General features: G+C 38.3%; 1 protein-coding gene across 3 annotated transcripts in view; it reads left to right on the forward strand.

The window, feature by feature from the left end:
* The first annotated feature begins 1,016 nt into the window (after positions 1 to 1,016).
* mtch2 (mitochondrial carrier homolog 2) overlaps positions 1,017 to 20,507 on the forward strand; it is a 33,885-nt gene continuing 14,394 nt past the window's right edge. The window contains exons 1-12 of one of the 3 annotated variants that reach the window (XM_061963837.2): positions 1,017 to 1,222; positions 2,456 to 2,540; positions 5,287 to 5,393; positions 8,692 to 8,717; positions 12,815 to 12,881; positions 13,111 to 13,168; positions 15,454 to 15,505; positions 15,583 to 15,642; positions 18,220 to 18,313; positions 19,487 to 19,534; positions 19,620 to 19,687; positions 19,754 to 19,829. In XM_061963837.2, the coding sequence (XP_061819821.1) occupies positions 1,136 to 1,222; positions 2,456 to 2,540; positions 5,287 to 5,393; positions 8,692 to 8,717; positions 12,815 to 12,881; positions 13,111 to 13,168; positions 15,454 to 15,505; positions 15,583 to 15,642; positions 18,220 to 18,313; positions 19,487 to 19,534; positions 19,620 to 19,687; positions 19,754 to 19,829 (828 nt within the window). In that variant the 5' untranslated portion in view covers positions 1,017 to 1,135. Of the gene's footprint in view, positions 1,223 to 2,455; positions 2,541 to 5,286; positions 5,394 to 8,691; positions 8,719 to 12,814; positions 12,882 to 13,110; positions 13,169 to 15,453; positions 15,506 to 15,582; positions 15,643 to 18,219; positions 18,314 to 19,486; positions 19,535 to 19,619; positions 19,688 to 19,753; positions 19,830 to 20,507 lie in introns of all 3 variants that reach the window. The other 2 variants (XM_061963839.2, XM_061963838.2) reach the window with 2 other exon arrangements.

A 20,507-nucleotide genomic window follows, 5' to 3' on the forward strand; every position in this document is an offset into this window, starting at 1 on the left:
CTTCCTCCCACCTCCAAAGACATGCACATGGGGATAGGTTGATTGGCAACACTAATTTGGCCCTAGTGTGTGAATGTGAGTGTGAATGCTGTCTGTCTATCTGTGTTGGCCCTGTGATGAGGTGGCGACTTGTCCAGGGTGTACCCCGCTTTCCGCCCGATTGTAGCTGAGATAGGCTCCAGCGCCCCCCGCGACCCCGAAGGGAATAAGCGGTAGAAAATGGATGGATGGATGTTGTTATTGTTATTGTTATTATCAATATCATCATCAAAATATGTGTCTTGTGTTTTAAAACTCATACAATCATTCAATGATCTTTTTCATTTCGAGTAAAAATATCAGCCTCAGTATATGTATCCGCAATGCGTATAGCGCATGCTCCGTGTCTTATTCTATAGTAGGATTTGGTCTGTCTATCTGTGTTGGCCCTGCAATGAGGTGGCGACTTGTCCAGGGTGTACTCCGCCTTCCGCCCGATTGTAGCTGAGATAGGCTCCAGCGCCCCCCGCGACCCTGAAGGGAATAAGCGGTAGAAATGGATGGATGGATGGATGGATTTGGTAGGATTTAGAGCGCTAGGTCTGGCTGGTGTATGCATAGATAGACACACTGGACCTGCACTGTCACTTTCATTAATGACTCACCACCCATCGAGTAGTTTCTTTTTTTAAATTTTGATTTTTTTTTTTAAACGATGCACTTAACTTATATGCAGGCCAACAAAAAATATACTTTTCCATTTTCAGTACTGTGAACTGATTAATTTAATATGAAAAAAGTAGGAAAAAAGATTTAAGTATTTTAAGGTTGCTGAGCAAGATTACAAAAACAAAAAACATAGTAACAGTGACGGCGTGCACGAACATAACTGCCGTAAAACAACTTGGCAGGAAAGGACGTTTTTCTGCGCATGCGTGTACCGACCAGGTCTACCGGGTAGTTTTGTAAATATATCGATGCATGTATTACAGTAATTACACTGTTTTCAGTTTATGCGTGGACATGGATATTTTCATTATACGTGGACAAATAACTTTTATTAAACGTTAAAGAAACATTTTCGTTTTGTATGTAAACGACTCTCTGTAAGGAAGCAGTAAAACAACAACTTCCGGTGGCATCTGTTGCTGTAAAGATGGCGGACACGTGTGGTCAAGTCATTTTGGGATCCGGGCTTACTGTCCTTTCCCATCCTTTGATGTACATTAAAGTATTGGTTCAGGTAAGATATTTTGGATTTAATGTGGTTATCAAACTGTCGTCACAATAGTCCAGGAGTGATAGAAAGAATGCTGCTTATTAGTTAGCTCGCTTTTCACTTAAAAGTCAAATTGATCAAATAAACGTTTTTTATATAGTGTCATCCACCAGATAGTAGATGAAGTGTAAACATACGATCCGTGTTTTTATTACACTAGGATTTGGTCTAGTGCTCAACATATTAACGCTTTAATAATATCAACTTCCGTATGACCTTCTCTTAGCTTACAACTCAGTTGAGGGTGCAAATCGGGCGTGTTTATCCATTTGACTTGCAATATCGTATTTAAAGGAACATTGATATATATCCGTAAGTGTGTCGTCAAGGTGTTATTCATTGTGCGAGCTGTGTTATCAAAAGTGTGTAATGTCTTGGGTGTAATGTCCCGTCGTATGTGTTCACACAATGGACTTCTACAAAATCGCATCAAATTTGATAAAAGGACAAGTGCTACGGAATAAACCACGACTATTTCGTACGCGTCTCCGATTATTTTATACAGCATTGTCAAAACTAACCAGACACAGCAAGCCAGTGATGAGTCGTTAACCAACGATTTAGCAGTACAGCAGGCTCTACGAATTGAGAGTATTCGCTTTTTGTTTGGTGCCTTTTTTTAGGTTAAAACTGCTGAAAAGGACGGATCTTTGTAGAGAGCTTTGCCAAAAGAAACGGCTCCCTTAAAAGAAAAAACGTTCCTATCACTACAGCCAACATGTCTCTCTTATCTTGCTTTCATTTTGTGTGGAACTAGCAAAGGGTTCTAATGTGCATTACCACCACCTACTGGAGTCGAGTGCAACAGTTAAGAACGCAGCTGGTTAGAGGTTATATGTATTGATGAGTTGATTTACAAAATATAAAATATTAAAAACATACTTATATGCTTCTAAAATGTTCTCAATAATTGTAACTGACATTTTTAATGATACAAATAAATGTTATTGAATATCACAAACATGGTCATACACTCGTTCTTATTAAGAATACAATTCATATAGCAAAATATTGTATTTTCTTTTAGCTAATGTCAATAATGTTCTTCGTTGTTTGCAAAAATGTGGTTTCATATTTGGGTAAATATACTGACAATTATGTGTAATTAATTGATTAGAAATGTAACTTATTCTGAGACTTTAAAAAGCAATTATAGATGCCTAAATGTGATGTTGTCATTATTGTGGTTGTTTATAGGTGGGACACGAGCCACTCCCTCCTACCCTGGGGCGGAATTTATTTGGCAGACAAGTCTACCAGTTACCTGGACTGTTTGCTTATGGTAAGCGTAACTCTTGCCAGGATAAATTAAAGTAAAATGTACAATTGGAGTAAACTCACATCACGTCAGCAGCTAGTTCCATGACCTCGTTATGCTGCACACAAATTCAGATTTTTGGCCGTCAAGTGACACAGATCAGATATGTTTTGCCAGTCAAAATGCTCCGGAGTGCTTCAAAGCTGATCTTTTGCTGATTTGGGCCACAACAGGATGTAGTCCAAATCCGTTTGGAATCTGATCTTTTTAAATGTGACTGGCAAATGGCAATGCGACCTGATTGCGACTTTTACTTCATCTTTGGTGAGTTACGTCAGCCGTGTGTGCAGGAAAAGACGTGAAGTCACAACATCCGGTTTCTGCGATCAATGTATTTTTCCAGCGGCCAAATTTTCGGTGCATCACTGGCCTATAGTGCGCTAATAATAGACTACGGTATATGTAATACATGAAGATATATATAAAAGTGTGCGTGCGCATTTACAGTCGTGGTCAAAAGTTACACTTGTAAAGAACATAATGTCATGGCTGTCTTGAGTTTCCAATAATTTCTACAACTCTTTATTTTTTTGTGATAGAGTTATTTGAGCACATACTTGTTTATCACAAAAAACATTGATGAAGTTTGGTTCTTTTATGAATTTATTATGGGTCTACTGAAAATGTGACCAAATATGCTGGGTCAAACGTATACATACATCAATGTTAATATTTGGTTACATGTCCCTTGGCAAGTTTCACTGCAATAAGGCGCTTTTGGTAGCCATCCACAAGCTTCTGGTTTAATTTTTGACCACTCCTCTTGACAAAATTGGTGCAGTTCAGCTAAATTTGTTGGTTTTCTGACATGGACTTGTTTCTTCAGCATTGTCCACACGTTTAAGTCAGGACTTTGGGAAGGCCTTTCTAAAACCTTAATTCTAGCCTGATTTAGTCATTCCTTTAGCACTTTTGACGTGTGTTTGGGGTCATTGTACTGTTGGAACACCCAACTGCGCCCAAGACCCAACCTCCGGGCTAATGATTTTAGGTTGTCCTGAAGAATTTGGAGGTAATCCTCCTTTTTCATTGTCAGTTCCATTGCCAGCAAAACAGGCCCAGAGCAAAATACTACCACCACTATGCTTGATGGTAGACATGGTGTTCCTGAGATTAAAGGCCTCACCTTTTCTCCTCCAAACATATTGCTGGGTATTGTGGCCAAACAGCTCAATTTTTGTTTCATCTGACATCACATGGACAAAGAAAATACCTTCTAGAGCAGGGGTCGGCAACCTTTACCAGTCAAAGAGCCATTTTGACCAGTTTCACAAATTAAAGAAAACAATGGGAGCCACAAAAATCTTTTGAAATTTAAAATGAAATAACACTGCATACTAAGTTTTTTTTTTTGCTTTGTGCTATGTATAAACCAAGGGTCTCAGACACGCGGCCCACACCGTAATATGAAAATTGAATGTTAGTGCGGCCTGCGAGTTTTATATGAATGGCGCTTGACAGCGTCATACTTGTCAACCCTCCCGATTTTTCCGGCAGACTACGAAATTTGATGGTACAGCATTTAGCGCCCACTACAACCAGCGTGCCGGCCCAGCCACACGTTTTATGGGGCTTCTGCTTGCTCACGTAAATGATAGCAAGGCATACTTGGTCAACAACCACACAGGTTACACTGACGGTGGCGGTATAAAAAACTTTAACACTGTTGCTAATAATGCGCCACACTGTGAACCAAAACCAAACAAGAATGACAAACACATTTCGGGAGAACATCTGCACCGTAACACAACATAAACACAACAGAACAAATACCCAGAATCCCATACAGCCCTAACTCTTCCGGGCTACATTATACACCCCCGCTACCATACCCTGCCCACCTCAACCGACGCACAGAGGTGATGTGTGAGGGAGCAGGGTTGGGGTGGGGGCGGGGTTTGGTGGTAGCAGGGGTGTATAATGTAGCCCGGAAGAGTCAGGGCTGCATGGGATTCTGGGTATTTGTTCTGTTGTGTTTATGTTGTGTTAAGGTGCAGATGTTCTCCCGAAATGTGTTTGTCATTCTTGTTTGGTTTTGGTTCAAAGTGTGGCGCATTATTAGTAAGAGTGTTAAAGTTGTTTTATATGGCCACCGTCAGTGTAACCTGTGTGGTTGTTGATCAAGTATGCCTGGCTGTCACTTACGTGTGCAAGCAGAAGATGCATATAACAAGAGGCTGGGCTGGCACACTGTTAATACAGATTGTAGAGGGCGCCAAATGCTGTACCATCATGGCACGCCCTTATTTTTATTGTAAGGGTGAAAAGCGGAGAATATGAATCCCGGGAGATTTCTGCGAGAGGGACTGAAATCCGGAAGTCTCCCGGGAAAATCGGGGGGTCGGCAAGTATGCAGCTGAGCCGCATCAGAGTGATCAAAGAGCCGCGGGTTGCAAACCCCTGTTCTAGAGGAAAGTTCTGTGGTCAGATGAAACAAAAATTTAGCTGTTTGGCCACCATACCCAGCAATATGTTTGGCTGTTTGGGTATTGTACACATAGCGTGCGCGATATATATGTGCATATATTGGTCAGATGTGTCATGTGACTAAGCTACTGTTTCCCAAACTTTTTCTTTAATTTGTCTTTGAACTATAATTATACATGTTTGTATTCTGTAATCTGCATACATAACTTTCCACTTAAACCATATCTACATTGTTGTTGCCTTTGCATCTTTTTATGTTCATTGTGTTTCTTTCATATTTCAGCCAAACACATCATCAAGATTGATGGAAAAGTTGGTCTCTTCAAGGGGCTAGGGCCAAGGCTTTGTGCTGGGACCCTTGGCACTGTTGTGCACAGTAAAATAGTGCAGGTATGTTTTGATAGACAAGAAGTATTGAAAATCTAATCACACCTAATCAACAATAAAAAGTATACAGTAGTACCATAGATTATAATAGATTCTACAACATTCAGCAATACATATAATTAACTATACGATACGTTACTTTATGTATACCAAGGGATAAATTATGAGGTGTACATTTTAGTCAAAACGTTCAGACCGCTATGTATATGAATACACCAGAAGTGAACTTAATTCAAACATGTTTTGAATGAAAAGTGTTACAATTAAAAATCAATCACAATGCAAATTGTTCGTGTTTCTGTGACTGATTTTGTGTAAGTGTACGCACACTTTGTGCATGTACAGTACATCCAGAAAGTATTCACAGCGCTTTGCTTTTTCCAACTTTTATGTTATATACAGCCTTATTCCAAAATAGAATACATTCATTTTTGTCCTCAAAATTCTATTCATAACACAATACCCCATAATGAAAATGTGTTAAGTTTTTGTTTTTTTTAGATATTTTTGAAATAAAATTAAAAAAAATCGCTAAGAAATTACATGTACTGCCTTTGCGCAATTCTTCTTGGTGCACCTTTGGCAGCAATTACATCCTCAAGTCTTTTTGAGTATGATGCCACAAGCTTGGCGCACCTATCTTTGGGGCATTTTCGCCCATTCTTCTTTGCGGCACCTCTCTAGATTCATTACACATCAACTGAAATATTGCAAGCCTTTTGTCGTTTTAATATTGCTGATTATGGCATACAGCTTAAGAAAACTCAAATATCCTATCTCAAAATATTAGAATATCATGAAAAAGTATACTAGCAGGCTATTTAACTAATCACTTGAATCATCTAATTAACTCTAAACACCTGTAAGGGTTTCCCTGAGCCTTTAAAAACACTCAGCTTGGTTCAGTAAACTAAATCACAAGTATGGGGAAGACTGCTGACCTGACTGCTGTCCAGAGGAACATCATTGACACCCTCCATCAGAGGGTAAGACACAAAAATAAATTTCTAAAAGAGCAGGCTGTTCACAGAGTGCAGTTTCAAAGCACATTCACAAAAGGTCTATTGGAAGGAGGAAATGTGGCAGGAAACGCTGCACAACCAAGAGAGGACCGCAGCCTTAACAGCATTGTGAAGAAGAGCCCGTTCCAGAATTTGGGGGAGCTTCAAAGACAGTGGACTGAAGCTGGAGTCCAGGTATCAAAAGCCACTGTTCACAGACATGTCCGGGAAATGGGCTACAATAGCCGTATTCCCATGGTCAAGCCACTCCTGAACTCAAGACAACGGAAGAAGCGTCTGACTTGGGCTATGGAAAAGAAGCACTGGGCAGTTGCAGAGTGGTCCAGAGTCCTGTTTTCAGACGAAAGCAAGTTTTGTATTTCATTTGGAAGTCAAGGCGCTAGAGTCTGGAGGAAGGCTGGACAGGAGCAAAATCCAAGTTGCTTGAAATCCAGTGTGAAGTTCCCACAGTCAGCAATGGTTTGGGGAGCCATGTCAACTGCGGGTGTTGGTCCACTGTGTTTCATCATGTCCAGAGTCAATGCAGCTGTGTACCAAGAGATTTTAGTGCACTACATGCTTCCATCTGTTGAAAAGCTCTATGGAGATGATGATTTCATTTTCCATCATGATCTGGCACCTGCCCACAGTGCCAAAACCACCAGTAACTGGTGTACTGACCATGGCATTACTGTCCTCGATTGGCCTGCCAACTCCCCTGACCTGAACCCCATAGAGAATTTTTGGGGTATTGTGAAGAAGAAGAAGCTGAAAGACACCAGACCCAATAATGCAAATGAGCTAAAGGCCGCTATTGAAGCATCCTGGGCATCCATAACACCTCAGCAATGCCACAGGCTGATTGCCTCCATACCACGCCGCATTGATGCAGTAATCCGTGCAAAAGGATTCCCAACCAAGTACTGAGTGCATTAATTGACATTTTCAAATGTTTGATTTTGTTTTGCTGTTATAAATCTTTTTTTTTTACTTGGGCTGAGGAAATATTAAACATTTTTGAGATAGGATTTTTGAGTTTTCTTAAGCTGTATGCCATAATCAGCAATATTAAAATAATAAAAGGCTTGCAATATTTCAGTTTATGTGTAATAAATCCAGAATGTATGACATTTTCATGTTTTTAGTTGCATTACAGAAAATAAAGGACTCTATCACAATAATCTAATTTTCTGAGACAGACCTGTAAACTTTAGGAACATCTCAAGAATGATCATTTGAAACAGGATGTCCCTGAACTTATCTTTGAGCTTCAGAGCAAAGGCTGTAAAGACCTATGTACATGTGATTTCTTAGTTTTTCATTTTTAATACATTTGCAAAAATCTCTTGAGTCCTGAAAATTTAAATTCAAACCATTGAGGCAGGGCGGAGATATCTGTAAAACAATCTTGCCTTCCCTGTTACTTCCTTCAAACGAGCCATTTGAAATTTGCCCATTTGTAAAAAAAAAAAAAAAAAAAAAAATCTAGTGTGATGTCAGTGGATATCTTCACAAATGGTAGAGTTTTATCCAAAGAGCTTTGCACGGGTTTGCTACTGTAGTCAGTGTGATGCTGTAGTCAATAAGCTCTTTATTTTTCACTATGCTCTTGTTGTAGGGCAGACTGTCTCTTACATGCAAATGCGTCCTCTTCCCTTGCCATTTTTAATACAAAGTAGCGTATAGTTCGAACATATAGACTCGATATGGAAGCGCTAAAAACTACAAAATGGTTAAAGACGCAGTCTAAGTGGAGGTCCGTAAATACTGCGCATCCTAAAGAGAGGTTCAGAAAGCGGCTTGAAGACGGTATGTAAAAAAGTTAAAGTTAAAGTACCACTGATAGTCACACACACACTAGTTGTGGTAAAATTAACCTCTGCATTTGACCCATCCCCTTGTTCCACCCCCTTGGAGGTGAGGGGAGCAGTGAGCAGCAGCGGTGGCCGCGCTCGGGAATCATTTCGGTGATTTAACTCCCAATTCCAACCCTTGATGCTGAGTGCCAAGCAGGGAGGTGATGGGTCCCATAATCTATACAAAATCTTGACCAAATAAACACCATTACATCTTATACAGACCACAAGGAAGTGTTCTAAATGTAGAAAACAAATCATAAAATCACCCCTTTAACACACTCCTTTCCAACTGGCTGAGAGTTAGATTTGTCCAAATAAGAATGTCCACCTTTCTGTGACATCAACTGCAACAGCAATTAAGCCTTTTCAACACAACTCAAATATTCATTCAAACAGCATAACATGTTTTATTCAAATATGTGTTTTTTACTTTTCCTACAGAAATGTCATGAACATGGGACACTTGAGGTAAGAGTTGATGCTCAGTCCTTTTTCTATTCTGGATAAATAAGATACAAAGTGACACATTTCCTGAGCGATGTGTCTGAATTTAATTTGCATAACTGGCAATGAAGCATGTGCGTTTAATTTTTATAGACGTTGTGGGCAGTGTTCCGAAAAATATTACATAATAACAGCGTTACTAACGTTAGTTTTTCTAGTAACGAGTAATCTAATTAATTACTTTTATGTACGTTAGAACTGATACATTTGATGTAACGTGGCATGCTACATTTGATGCGGACAAGACAACATTAGAATCCCAGCAAGTTTACTTCATGAAGTAGCTTTTTACTAATGCAGGCGGCAGCTATCACACTTGCGCTACTACTACTACAACGGGGTAATAATGAACATACAAGAAAGTGACATTCATAAACAATAATAATAATAATAATCTTACTATACTCTGTGTCAGCCATTGACGCACGTTCAATTGCTTTATTATCAGTGAAAATATTCCACAGGTGCTGTAGTTAATAATTGCCTTCGAATTCGCAGACCACTAAGCTAAAACAGCCAATGAGCGCGCCCTCGCTAACTCCATGCCTCACTTGGCAACAGGCACCGCCTTTGAAAAACACACACTCGTGCACTCCTCTCTCATGAAACACCTCTCAACTGCATACATCAGCTATATGAAAGTTAAAAAAAGTAACATATTATTATTTACTTTCCATAGTAATTAACTAGATCTATTTAGAAAAAAACAATTACAATTCAATTACTTTTTTGTTAACGAGTAACTGTAATTAATTACTTTTTGAAAGTCATCTGGCTGTGGGAGACAAAAGTGAGCAAAAATCTGAAATGCAAAGCAAATATGTTTAGAAATACCAAGGAACTTAACATTTATTTATGTCCACAGTTGCACTTTGCACATCTCTTTGTGAAGTTTACACGTTGTCCCTGTGCGTATGTAAGTTTTCTCTGGGTACTGCGACTTCCTCCCACATTTCAAAAATATGCATGTTAGGTTAAAGACTATACATTGTCAATAGTTATGAATGTGAGGGTGAATGATAGTTTGTCTATAAGGGCCTTTTGATTGGCTGGTAACCAGTCGAGTGTGTACCCCGCCTCTCACCCGAAGTCAGCTGGGATTGGCTACAGCTAACCCACAACTCTAATGAGAACCCACAACTCAAATGAGAATTTAGCTGTATAAAAAATTGGATTGAGTTGCACTCATTTCTGGCCAAGATATTGTGTTGATGACAAGAGTACAACATTTCCCCACTGCCCTTGTTTCCATTTTAATAACGCGTCAGACAGTTCTGTGTGTGTTCCCATTTTAGTAGTTGTGCCAATAATTTGAGCCTTCTAAAACAGATGAATATGTTTTGCCATAACCACAGGATGCTCCTTTTGACATGTTTAACAGGCTTCATACTGCATCAGTTAGGCCTAAATACCTTGTTGCCAGCTAAAACATAATCAACCCTTGCTTAGTGAGCGTTAAAAATATGTTTATGTGCACACCTTTTTGCACATGTACGTTTTCTGTGAGATCATCAGTGATTTCTACTTTGATTATTTCAGCATACATGATAGTCCAGCTTTGGAAATGCCACACTTGAACTGACAGCCACAAACCCACTGAATGCCAATTATGTCGAGTGGTGCTAGCCCTGAGCTATAAGCCCTTGTTGCACTTTGAGATTTGTTGGAAATGTAAAGTGCATCATATATAAAATGTATTGATATTATTTTGTGATGCGTTTCACGATGTGCAGGCTGACATGTACTGATGTTGATTTGGTAAAAAATAAAACGACGTCATGTGAAATAAACATTTTATCTAGTTCCAATTGTATTGTGTTGAGATACTATGGGAGTTGCTTTGAATTTTTGCAGTGGTATTCTGTGAGACCAAGGAGGGTTTTTTTTATTGTTTTTTACTAGAGTTTTAGAACATTATTGTTACTGAACTTGTACTGTCTACTATTTGGCATAGTGGGGTATGTTTTTTATGAATGTTGAGGGTGCTGTGAATTTTTAGAGTGGTATGTATTTGCTGTGGGTATTAAAAATTCATAATGATCTTGTTTTTTCTTGCTTTCGTCCAATGTTTTGAGATTTTTCTTTTCTTCTGTAGGGTCTTTTTTAATATTTCATATGTGCTGTTATCTTTTAGCATTGTTTCCGTTTGTTTTTCATAGGCATCCGTGTCCATTATTACTGTAGTTCTTCCTTTGTCTGCTGGTATGATGGTGAAGGTTTCGTCTTTTTTCAGTGTAATGATAGCTAGTCTTTCTCTTTGTGGGAGTTTTGCTGTTTTTAATATCCCTGCCACTTCGTTGCGTAGCTCCGCCCTCTGCCCCTGCTTGGTTATTTTGTGACACGCCAATTCTGTAGCTAAAATGACATTTTCTTTTGGCATCTTGTTTCGCGTGATGGCAAAGTTAAAACCGTGTCTGAGTACCGTATTTTTCGGAGTATAAGTCGCACCGGAGTATAAGTAGCACCTGCCGAAAATGCATAATAAAGAAGGAAAAAGACATATATAAGTCGCACTGGAGCCCGGCCAAACTATGAAAAAAACTGCGACTTATAGTCCGAAAAATACGGTACATTATTTTTTGTTTTAGTGAGTGAGTGTACGTGTGGGTCTTCTTTTTTCTTTTTCTGTCGATAAGCTTTTTTAATTCATTCATCCGGCGTCCTTTAGTTACTGTGAATTCTTGTTCTTAGATGAGTTTCAGATGTGTTTCCATTAACTTTTGTGTATCGTGTTCTGTTGGGAAGTTTTGCTTGAAGTTTGCTCGGTGATTCTGTCTATCTTGTTCACTGTCATCCGTATCCTTTCCTTTATTAGTTAATTTCAAAGTTATGTTAACGATTTTTTTGCATTCTTGGTTTTCATGGGGTTTTTTTTATGTTGAGGCTTCTTGGCGTAACCTCCTCGTCTCTGCATCGGAGGTTGTGTGAAGTGAATTGTGAAGTGAATTACATTTATATAGCGCTTTTTCTCTAGTGACTCAAAGCACTTTTACATAGTGAAAGGTTAAATAGTAGATGGTTTTGTAGAGAACCCATGTTTTCTCAAGTCTCTCCAAGCGACGGAGGGGTCTAAAAAATTTGTATCCAAGTCTTTTTTTAAGTTGCTCAAAAAGGTTCATTAAAGTTAAAGTTAAAGTACCAATGATTGTCACACACACACTAGGTGTGGCGAAATTATTCTCTGCATTTGACCCATCACCCTTGATCACCCCCTGGGAGGTGAGGGGAGCAGTGGGCAGCAGCGGTGGCTGCGCCCGGGAATCATTTTGGTGATTTAACCCCCAATTCCAACCCTTGATGCTGAGTGCCAAGCAGGGAGGTAATGGGTCCCATTTTTGTAGTCTTTGGTATGACTCGGCCGGGGTTTGAACTCCCAACCTACCGATCTCAGGACGGACACTCTAACCACTAGGCCACTGAGTAGGTTATTATGTCTTCTCATCCATATACTTTTCAAATGCTCTTTTAGTCAGACAATATTTTTAACTGCCATCTGCAGTCTTCATCAAAAGGGTCACCTGACCACTGCGACATGTTGCCTATCAGCTGTTCTTATAGGCCAAACTTAAGAAAACAGCTGATAGGCAACACGTCACAGTGGTCAGTATTTTCTACTGCTTGTCCCTTTTTAGGGTCGCGAGGGGCTGCAGCCTATCCCAGCTTCATTTGGGCGCAGGGCATAAAAAAATTGCATTCAGTTTAACTATATTGTCTGACTAAAATAACAAGTATATGAATTAGAAGACATAATGAACCTTTTTGAGCAACAATATCCTTCAACTCCATCACAGAATGAAGAGCAAAAGCATATCTTGTAAATGCATTTACAAGAGTTAGGGTGGGTAAAAATACAGTGCATTCGAAAAGTATTTACATTGCTTCAAGTTTTATAAAATATTTTATGCCACAACTTTATTTTAAAATGGGGGGAAAAAAACCTGCACCCCATATTGTCAACAGGAAAATATTTTTCTCACAATATTTGCAAATCTATTAAAAGAAATAAATGATGAACTTGCATGTACAGGAACTAAAAAGGTGTTGTTTTTTTCTTTTTGCGGGTGGTGGCATTTGTGGGACACCAGCAGAAGATTGGTGATGGCTCCGTACAACATGTTGTTAATGAGGTAAGACACATACAGCTTTGTTACAGGAACACTTCCAATATCTTCATTATGGAACTAACATCTTGATTTTTTTCCTTCAATTGCTCGATAGTTAAAAACATTTATTATGCCATCTTATTGAATATACTCTTGTTTTCCTTTTTTTAGTCAAGATTTAGCAATAGTGGATAATTTTTACCTTATTTACGTTAATCACATTTCCGTTTTGTCTTGTTTTCTGCCTCTACAGACAACCAAAGAGATGATAGCTCGTTCCTGTGCCACCATAGTTACACATCCTTTTCATGGTATGGTAATGTGACAATTTTTCAATGAATGACGATGACATTTTGTTGCATTCTGAAAACAGGTGCAAAGAGTACTGAAATATTATTGTCAAATACAAGTGCTTGGGTCCTCGAGTTATGAAAGCTTTCCGTTCTTATGGTGGGAATGAATGTTGAGATATATTGTCTGAACTTAATGCCTAAGTCAGTCACACTGTATACATAACACTTAGAATACATTGCCCATAAAGTCTAAATACAAAACAGTAAAAAAGAAGAGAGAAAAACAGAATTTTTTTCTTGCGGTTGTTAAAAGGGTGTTGCAAGGTAGGGAAAGACCGGAAGTTTCAATAATGAGACAATTACACTGCTGAGTTATCAGTGTCAATTTCATAGGAGCAGATCCTTTACCATGTTAAAAGGTACCATCATTATCCTTAATGATGGTTGTGACTTTTGTACTGAGTAGGCAACCAGTGTTTTCTTCTACACTCTCAACATTATACCATGCCTAATTTCACTTTTTCTTTTTCTTTTTTTATTTATTTTACACATTCCCATCAGAAGAGTCTGCTTTGCGCTTGGGAGATGTAATGAAGGAAAACATTTTCACAAAAAAAAAGTCATGTTGTCCTTCCGCAGTGTTGCAACACGACTACATATTCTTCAGCTGCATGCACCAAGCACGTTCTCTTTGTCTTTTAGTACAGTATTAATCATATATTGGCATATATTCGTTACCCAGAAATGTTATAACACCAAATGGCATTAAATTCACCTGTAATCATTTTACTCAAGTGTGTCCTGGCTAATTAAAGGAAGTCAAAGTACAGGTCTAAAAATGTATTATTGTAAAAAAAACAAAAAACATTGGTTTTAAATGTCCTTAGAGAAAAGTTAATGTTTAAGGCTGTTCCACATTTTTTTTTGGAAAATATGTTTTTGTTTAATTGTGCAACATCTTTCAAGCGTATTTTGTCATCATCACAAGGCAATTGTTTATTCATGTTTTTCTACTCAATAGCAACTGAGATTTAGGGTGTAGTGGGGTATAATACTTTGAAGAAAACGACAAAAAATACAAAACCTAAAAATGACTTGAAATGCAAATAAATTAACACAGAAAACACTCCTTTACAGTAATGCAAGTGGAATGTAATTTATTACTTTCACTTCAAAATAAAACATCTGGATTGGAACATTTAGGGCCTGATTTACAAAAGATTGGCATGTACTAAATCATGTGTAAACTTGATGGCACACGCAAAGCTGATCTACTAAATGCGTGCAAAATGATTGTCTGTTAAATGAGCAGAATAAGGTGTATAATGTATTTTGCGTCTGTCTTCATTATTCAAAAAGCAAAATATATGCTGATCATCAAAACGCCTACAATACTGGGAGGAGAAAATACAAATATTACATTTTGCACGCGTAATGTGATTTATCAACACTCATCACTGTTTTGTGAGCACTGTGTAGCGTTTTATTTAGTATGTGTCAGAAGGACATGCAAACTAACACAATAACGCATACAGCTGCAGGATCAGTGCTTGCGCTCCGCAGACAGACGATGGACAGACGAGAATCCTCTGTGTGCGTGTCAACATTTTGGGCTGACAGAAATAAAAAATATTAGACATACCATCTATTCAGCAATTTCCTTTTATAATGTTATTGCTGCTGGATGACTTCTGGGGCTAATTAAAATTAATTGAATTGATGCGTTTTGGTGTCTGCTGGTGTTTTTTTAATACGGTAATGTAACTCTTATTTTGTATGTGTTTTTAGGAAGTATATTACTGTGATACATCTCCTAAATGAAAATATATGTTGTCCATGAGGCATTTTCTTGTGTTTAAGTCATTGCAGACGCACAAATGCCCTTGTGATGCCATCCACAGCCTTGCGCACAGAATTAAGTGTCAGTGTGCACGTTAATCACATGTATTGTCTGATTGCGATTCAAAAAAGGTGTTACAGATTATAGATGTAGCCTGCTGGTTCAACCCATTGCACACAGGTAGGAGCATGATAACATAAATGTGCAGAAATTGATCGTCTCCATGGTAGAAGCACCATATGCATGCAAAATCCTCATTTAAACAAGGCAGTCTCCACCACTTTTCGATTGCACACGCAGTGTTAGTAGATCACACGCAACCCACCCACTCATAGTACACACTATTTCATTTTTTGCACACGCTGTTTAGTGCGTGGTATTTTGATCTTAGTAACTCAGGCTCTGAGATTGGTGAAAGTGTTCTGTGTGATTACAATGTTAAGTTCGTTTATTTGTCTTTCAGTGATCACATTGCGATGTATGGTGCAGTTTATTGGAAGAGAGATCAAATACAGGTTGCTTTCACCAACATAATATTTTAAGCAAAACTCTGAGACTGCAGAATTCTGAACACATTTGTCATTGTTTTTAGCGGAGTCCTAGATTCCATCACCACCATCTACAGAGAAGAGGGAATTCTGGGCTTCTTCACGTATGTGTATTTTTTAAATGTATTGTTATTGCCAGCAATCATTAATGACAATGTGATCATCTGTCAACTATGTTCAAATAAAGTTTAGGCTAGAAATTGTATCTGAATGCTGAGACATGCAAAGGAAAAACTATATGTGTGTATGTTCGACAAGAAGCATTGAATTTGTGTACACAAGCAATGAGATGTTGAGTAAAGGCGATGATTCGTTGAGACACCAAGAGTAGAGAGCTGCTGTTAGCTGATTTGTTTGAGAACAAATAAGGGAGAGTGTGCATTGTTGCAGGATATGATGATTTGTATGTAGACGTAGTATGTATGTAGTGTAGTATGTATGGCACTGCCCGCCATGTATGGGAACAGCCTTAATAGGTTTACGTCAACCGCAAGCAAGCGACATCGTGCTCTCCACTAACACATTTTGTTGCTTTTTTGCCGGTTTGTTTCCTGTGTGGAGGTTGCAGTGTACTCTACACCGGTTCGCTCTTCACCCTGTAAAACATCTTGCATTGTGTGCATGACAAGTCCCTTCAAAAAAATGTTTACCCCATGGACTGCAAATGCTGTGATATGGTCAGCTTGTAATACATTATTTCTTCCAAATTGTTCAAAGTGCGTACAGCCTGCTTCAGCAAACGCCTTCGCCTCTGGTTTCAGATCAACATTTGTGATATAAATTACTGTTTTACCGCAGCAGTTGGTTCCAGCTGCATTAACACTCCCCTCTCATTAGTATTGTTTTTTGCAACTATGACGCCACGCACCCAACCCTGACAGAGCTAAAAAAAAAGGAGTGTTCAAAGTGCAGCCCTGGATTTATGGGAACATGACACATGGGAAAAATTGACAAAATAACTGCATAATGGGAAAAATAGAGCAAAGACATATAGTTGTGGTCAAAAGTTTACATACACTTGTAAAGAACATAATGTCATGGCTGTCTTGAGTTTCCAATATTTTCTACAACTTTAATTTTTTTGTGATAGAGTGATTGGAGCACATACTGTACTTGTTGGTCACAAAAAACATTCATGAATTTTTGTTCTTTTTTGAATTTATTATGGGTCTACTGAAAATGTGACCAAATCTGCTGGGTCAAAAGTATACATACAGTAATGTTAATATTTGTTTACATGTCCCTTGGCAAGTTTCACTGCAATAACGTGCTTTTGGTAGCCATCCACAAGCTTCTGGCAAGCTTCTGGTTGAATTTTTGACCACTCCTTTTGACTAAATTGGTGTAGTTCAGCTAAATGTGTTGGTTTTCTGACATGGACTTGTTTCTTCAGCATTGTCCACATGTTTAAGTCAGGACTTTGGGAAGGCCATTCTAAAACCTTAACTTAACCTTAACACATAACCTTCCTCCAGAAGGTCTTATCTTTGTCCATGTAATGTCAAATTAAACAAAAATTGAGCTGTTTGGCCACAATACCCAGTAGAATGTTTGGAGGAGAAAAGGTGAGGCCTTTAATCCCAGGAACACCATAACTACCGTCAAGCATGGTGGTGGTAGTGTTATGCTCGGAGCCTGTTTTGCTGCCAATGGAACTGGTGCTTTACAGAGAGTAAATGGGACAATGAAAAATGAGGATTACCTCCAAATTCTTCAGGACAACCTAAAATTATCAGCCTGGAAAGATGAGTCTTGGGCGCAGTTGGGTGTTCCATCAGGACAATGACCCCAAACACATGTCAAAAGTGGTAAAGGAATGACCAAATCAGGCTAGAATTAAGGTTTTAGAATGGCTTACACAGCATTGTCCACACATATTTTGTGGGCAATGCTGAAGAAACAAGTCCATGTCAGAAAACCAACACATTTAGCTGAACTGCACCAATCTTGTCAAGAGGAGTGGTCAAAATTTCAACCAGAAGCTTGTGGATGGCTACCAAAAGTGCCTTATTGCAGTGAAACTTGCCAAGGGACATGTAACCAAATAACATTGCTGTATGTATACTTTTGACCCAGCAGATGTGGTCACATTTTCAGTAGACCCATAATAAATTCATAAAAGAACCAAACTTCTTGAATGTTTTTTGTGACCAACAAGTATGTGCTCCAATCACTCTATCACAAAAAAATAAGAGTTGTAGAAATTATTAGAAACTTTTGACCACGACTATATTTTAACATTATTAAATATATATAAAATAATGTAAAATAGCAAAGTGTGTGGATGCTTGGCATTGAGCCCTCAAGGTTGGCAGGTCTAAATTAAAAATAAGATATAAGATATTTCACTTTACCATGTCAACTAAAATACATGCATGTCTATTTTTTCTTCCAATAAATTTAGCATATAGTGATCTACATTGAATTGGATTTAATGTAGCAAAGGATATCAAAATGATGATCACAGAATCTAAAAGGCGCTGATTTTGATCTCTGATTATACAGAGCATTGGACAGTAGGTGCCATAAAGTACAATGTATATGTAAATTAGAAGACAATAATATGTTAATAATTTCATATAGTATATATTTTTTTCATGCACAATAACATTGCTTGTCTCAGCATTCACACATACTTTTTTGTGTCAATCCAAAATTATGTTGTTTTTTTTCCCCCTTAGTGGATTGATTCCTCGACTACTTGGAGACGTCTTAGCTCTGTGGATTTGTAACATGCTGGCTCACTTCATCAACACATACGCAATTGATGATTCGGTATACAATTTCCTTATTTCACATAAGCTTAGTTGCTACTTTTTCATTTGTGTTTTGTCTTTGTGTCATCCAAATGAACAAAAGGGGTGTGTGTGTGTGTATTATATATACATACATTATAAATATACTGTATATATACACAATGCATACATATAAAGTGATAGTTTTAGAATGTATCAAGTGTCACCGATTAAGATTTGCTCAAGAACAGGCACCACAACTGACAGCCAGCTCAACAAAAAATATAAAAAATACATAATTGAACTCCCTGATTAGGTACTACTCAGATGCTCCAGGATTTAGATTTAGCCAATTCATGTAAATTCAACCAATCCACACAAATTATTTGCGGCCTTGTAATGTTTTCCAATCCCTGCAATTTTGGACATTTTAGCCAATAAAATATGTCCCGGCATAGCCCATCCATTTCTTCACTTAATTTTTTACATTGACAGAGATGTCGACCTGTGATTATAATCTCTTATCTCTTATTTGCCAACCAACATCACCGTTTAAAGATGGCTTTTATCGAAAGCGAGCAAATTATATGCAATGTAAGCTGGGAATCTCACAATATCATACTATGGTTCACCATAATATGGCGATATATCAATATATTGCTCTTAATAATGTATTAGTGTTTGTAGGGGTGAAATTAAAGACTTTGTATTTTGCATCATAATTTCTCCAGAGTACAAACGGCAATAGTGCAAATGAAATGACACTGATAACACACTATAATAAGTAGAAACAGGCATTTATTTTCAGAATATGAATAGAAAATCAACATTTTCTTCTAGGCACAGAGAGAACAGAATACCTGCTTTTCCCCCAGGTGGTAAAATTGAGATACAATTCAAAATAAATGTTCTTTAAATTAAATACAAATATGTGACTTAATGTGACCACACAATAGTGTGTCGCAGTGCCAAAAAACATCTAAAACAAATTTGTAAAATCAAAGCTAATACATACAGTTTTACTGGGAGGAAAAAAAGGGCATCTAAACATTGTAACATTTGCCGCAAATTTAGGAAAACGTTTCATTTAAATCAGTCGTAACGGTCACAAAAGTAGCCCATGAAAGTCTGGAGTGACTGATTACTACCTCTTTTCTATCCAACTTGTGTGATGGTTATAGTAAGCATTACGGGTTTGTATTCCACCATTCAGATGAGTCACACAGGAGAACTCAAGAACTGCTTCCAGGCTGTCACCGGGGTAAGTTTGTGTATGTCTATATTGGCATTAAGAGCAGTATTTATTGCCTTTACTGAAGCAGAATACTTGTGTCCTTTTTGTGCAGTTCTTTGCAAGCATGCTTACATACCCTTTTGTATTGGTATCAAACCTCATGGCTGTCAATAATTGCGGGTGAGTTAGCTGACCAATCATTGTTCTGTCTTTTCAAATAAAATGTGAAACACACACTTCTTTCAGGCTGGCTGGAGGGCGTCCTCCGTATGCATCAGTATATCCTACCTGGGTGCACTGCTGGAGTCACCTGAGCCGAGAGGTTAGCTCATTTATGTGCATTCACTTTTTAAACACAAATATGTGGTTTTATGTGTCTTTGCGCACATCCCCGCAGACCCTGACATGTATCGAAGTATTGTAGCAAAATTAGTTGCAAACGTGTATCTCAATCTGTGCGCGTGTAATCTAATTTGGGCGCGTGTGTACTAATTTGTGTGTCTGTATATCAATCCAAGTGTGTGTATGCAGAACCGCGTACATGTTTTAAGTTGTCTGTCTGTCCCTAATCAGAAAGAACTCTCGATAGGCTGTCTACTTAGGTGTAACTTTTATGACACTTCTGCCGCGTAAGATTTGAGCATTCAGAAGTGCATGCATCTACGTATCTATGATCTGCAAAAAGCAGGAACCATCTATTGACTGTCTTTTTTACACGTGACTTTTGCGACACTTCTGCCGTGTACAATTTGAGCAAGCGCATCCAGATTTCTGAGCGTGTAATACATCTTGTGCACGCGCATTCATAAGTGCGTGTGTGTAATACAATCTGTGTGTGCGTATATGGGGTGTGCCTACATATAACCAACCATGGAAGACACCACGTATTTAAACCAATCAGAAGCAACGTACAGCAGAGGTGTGTGAAAGAGAGACGCCAAGACCCGCCTTACATTGTTTCTGATTGGTTTAAATTGCATAGTGTCTTCCGTAGTTGGTT

Source organism: Nerophis lumbriciformis, linkage group LG06 (assembly GCF_033978685.3).
Source record: "Nerophis lumbriciformis linkage group LG06, RoL_Nlum_v2.1, whole genome shotgun sequence".
Taxonomy (NCBI): Eukaryota; Metazoa; Chordata; class Actinopteri; order Syngnathiformes; family Syngnathidae; genus Nerophis; species Nerophis lumbriciformis.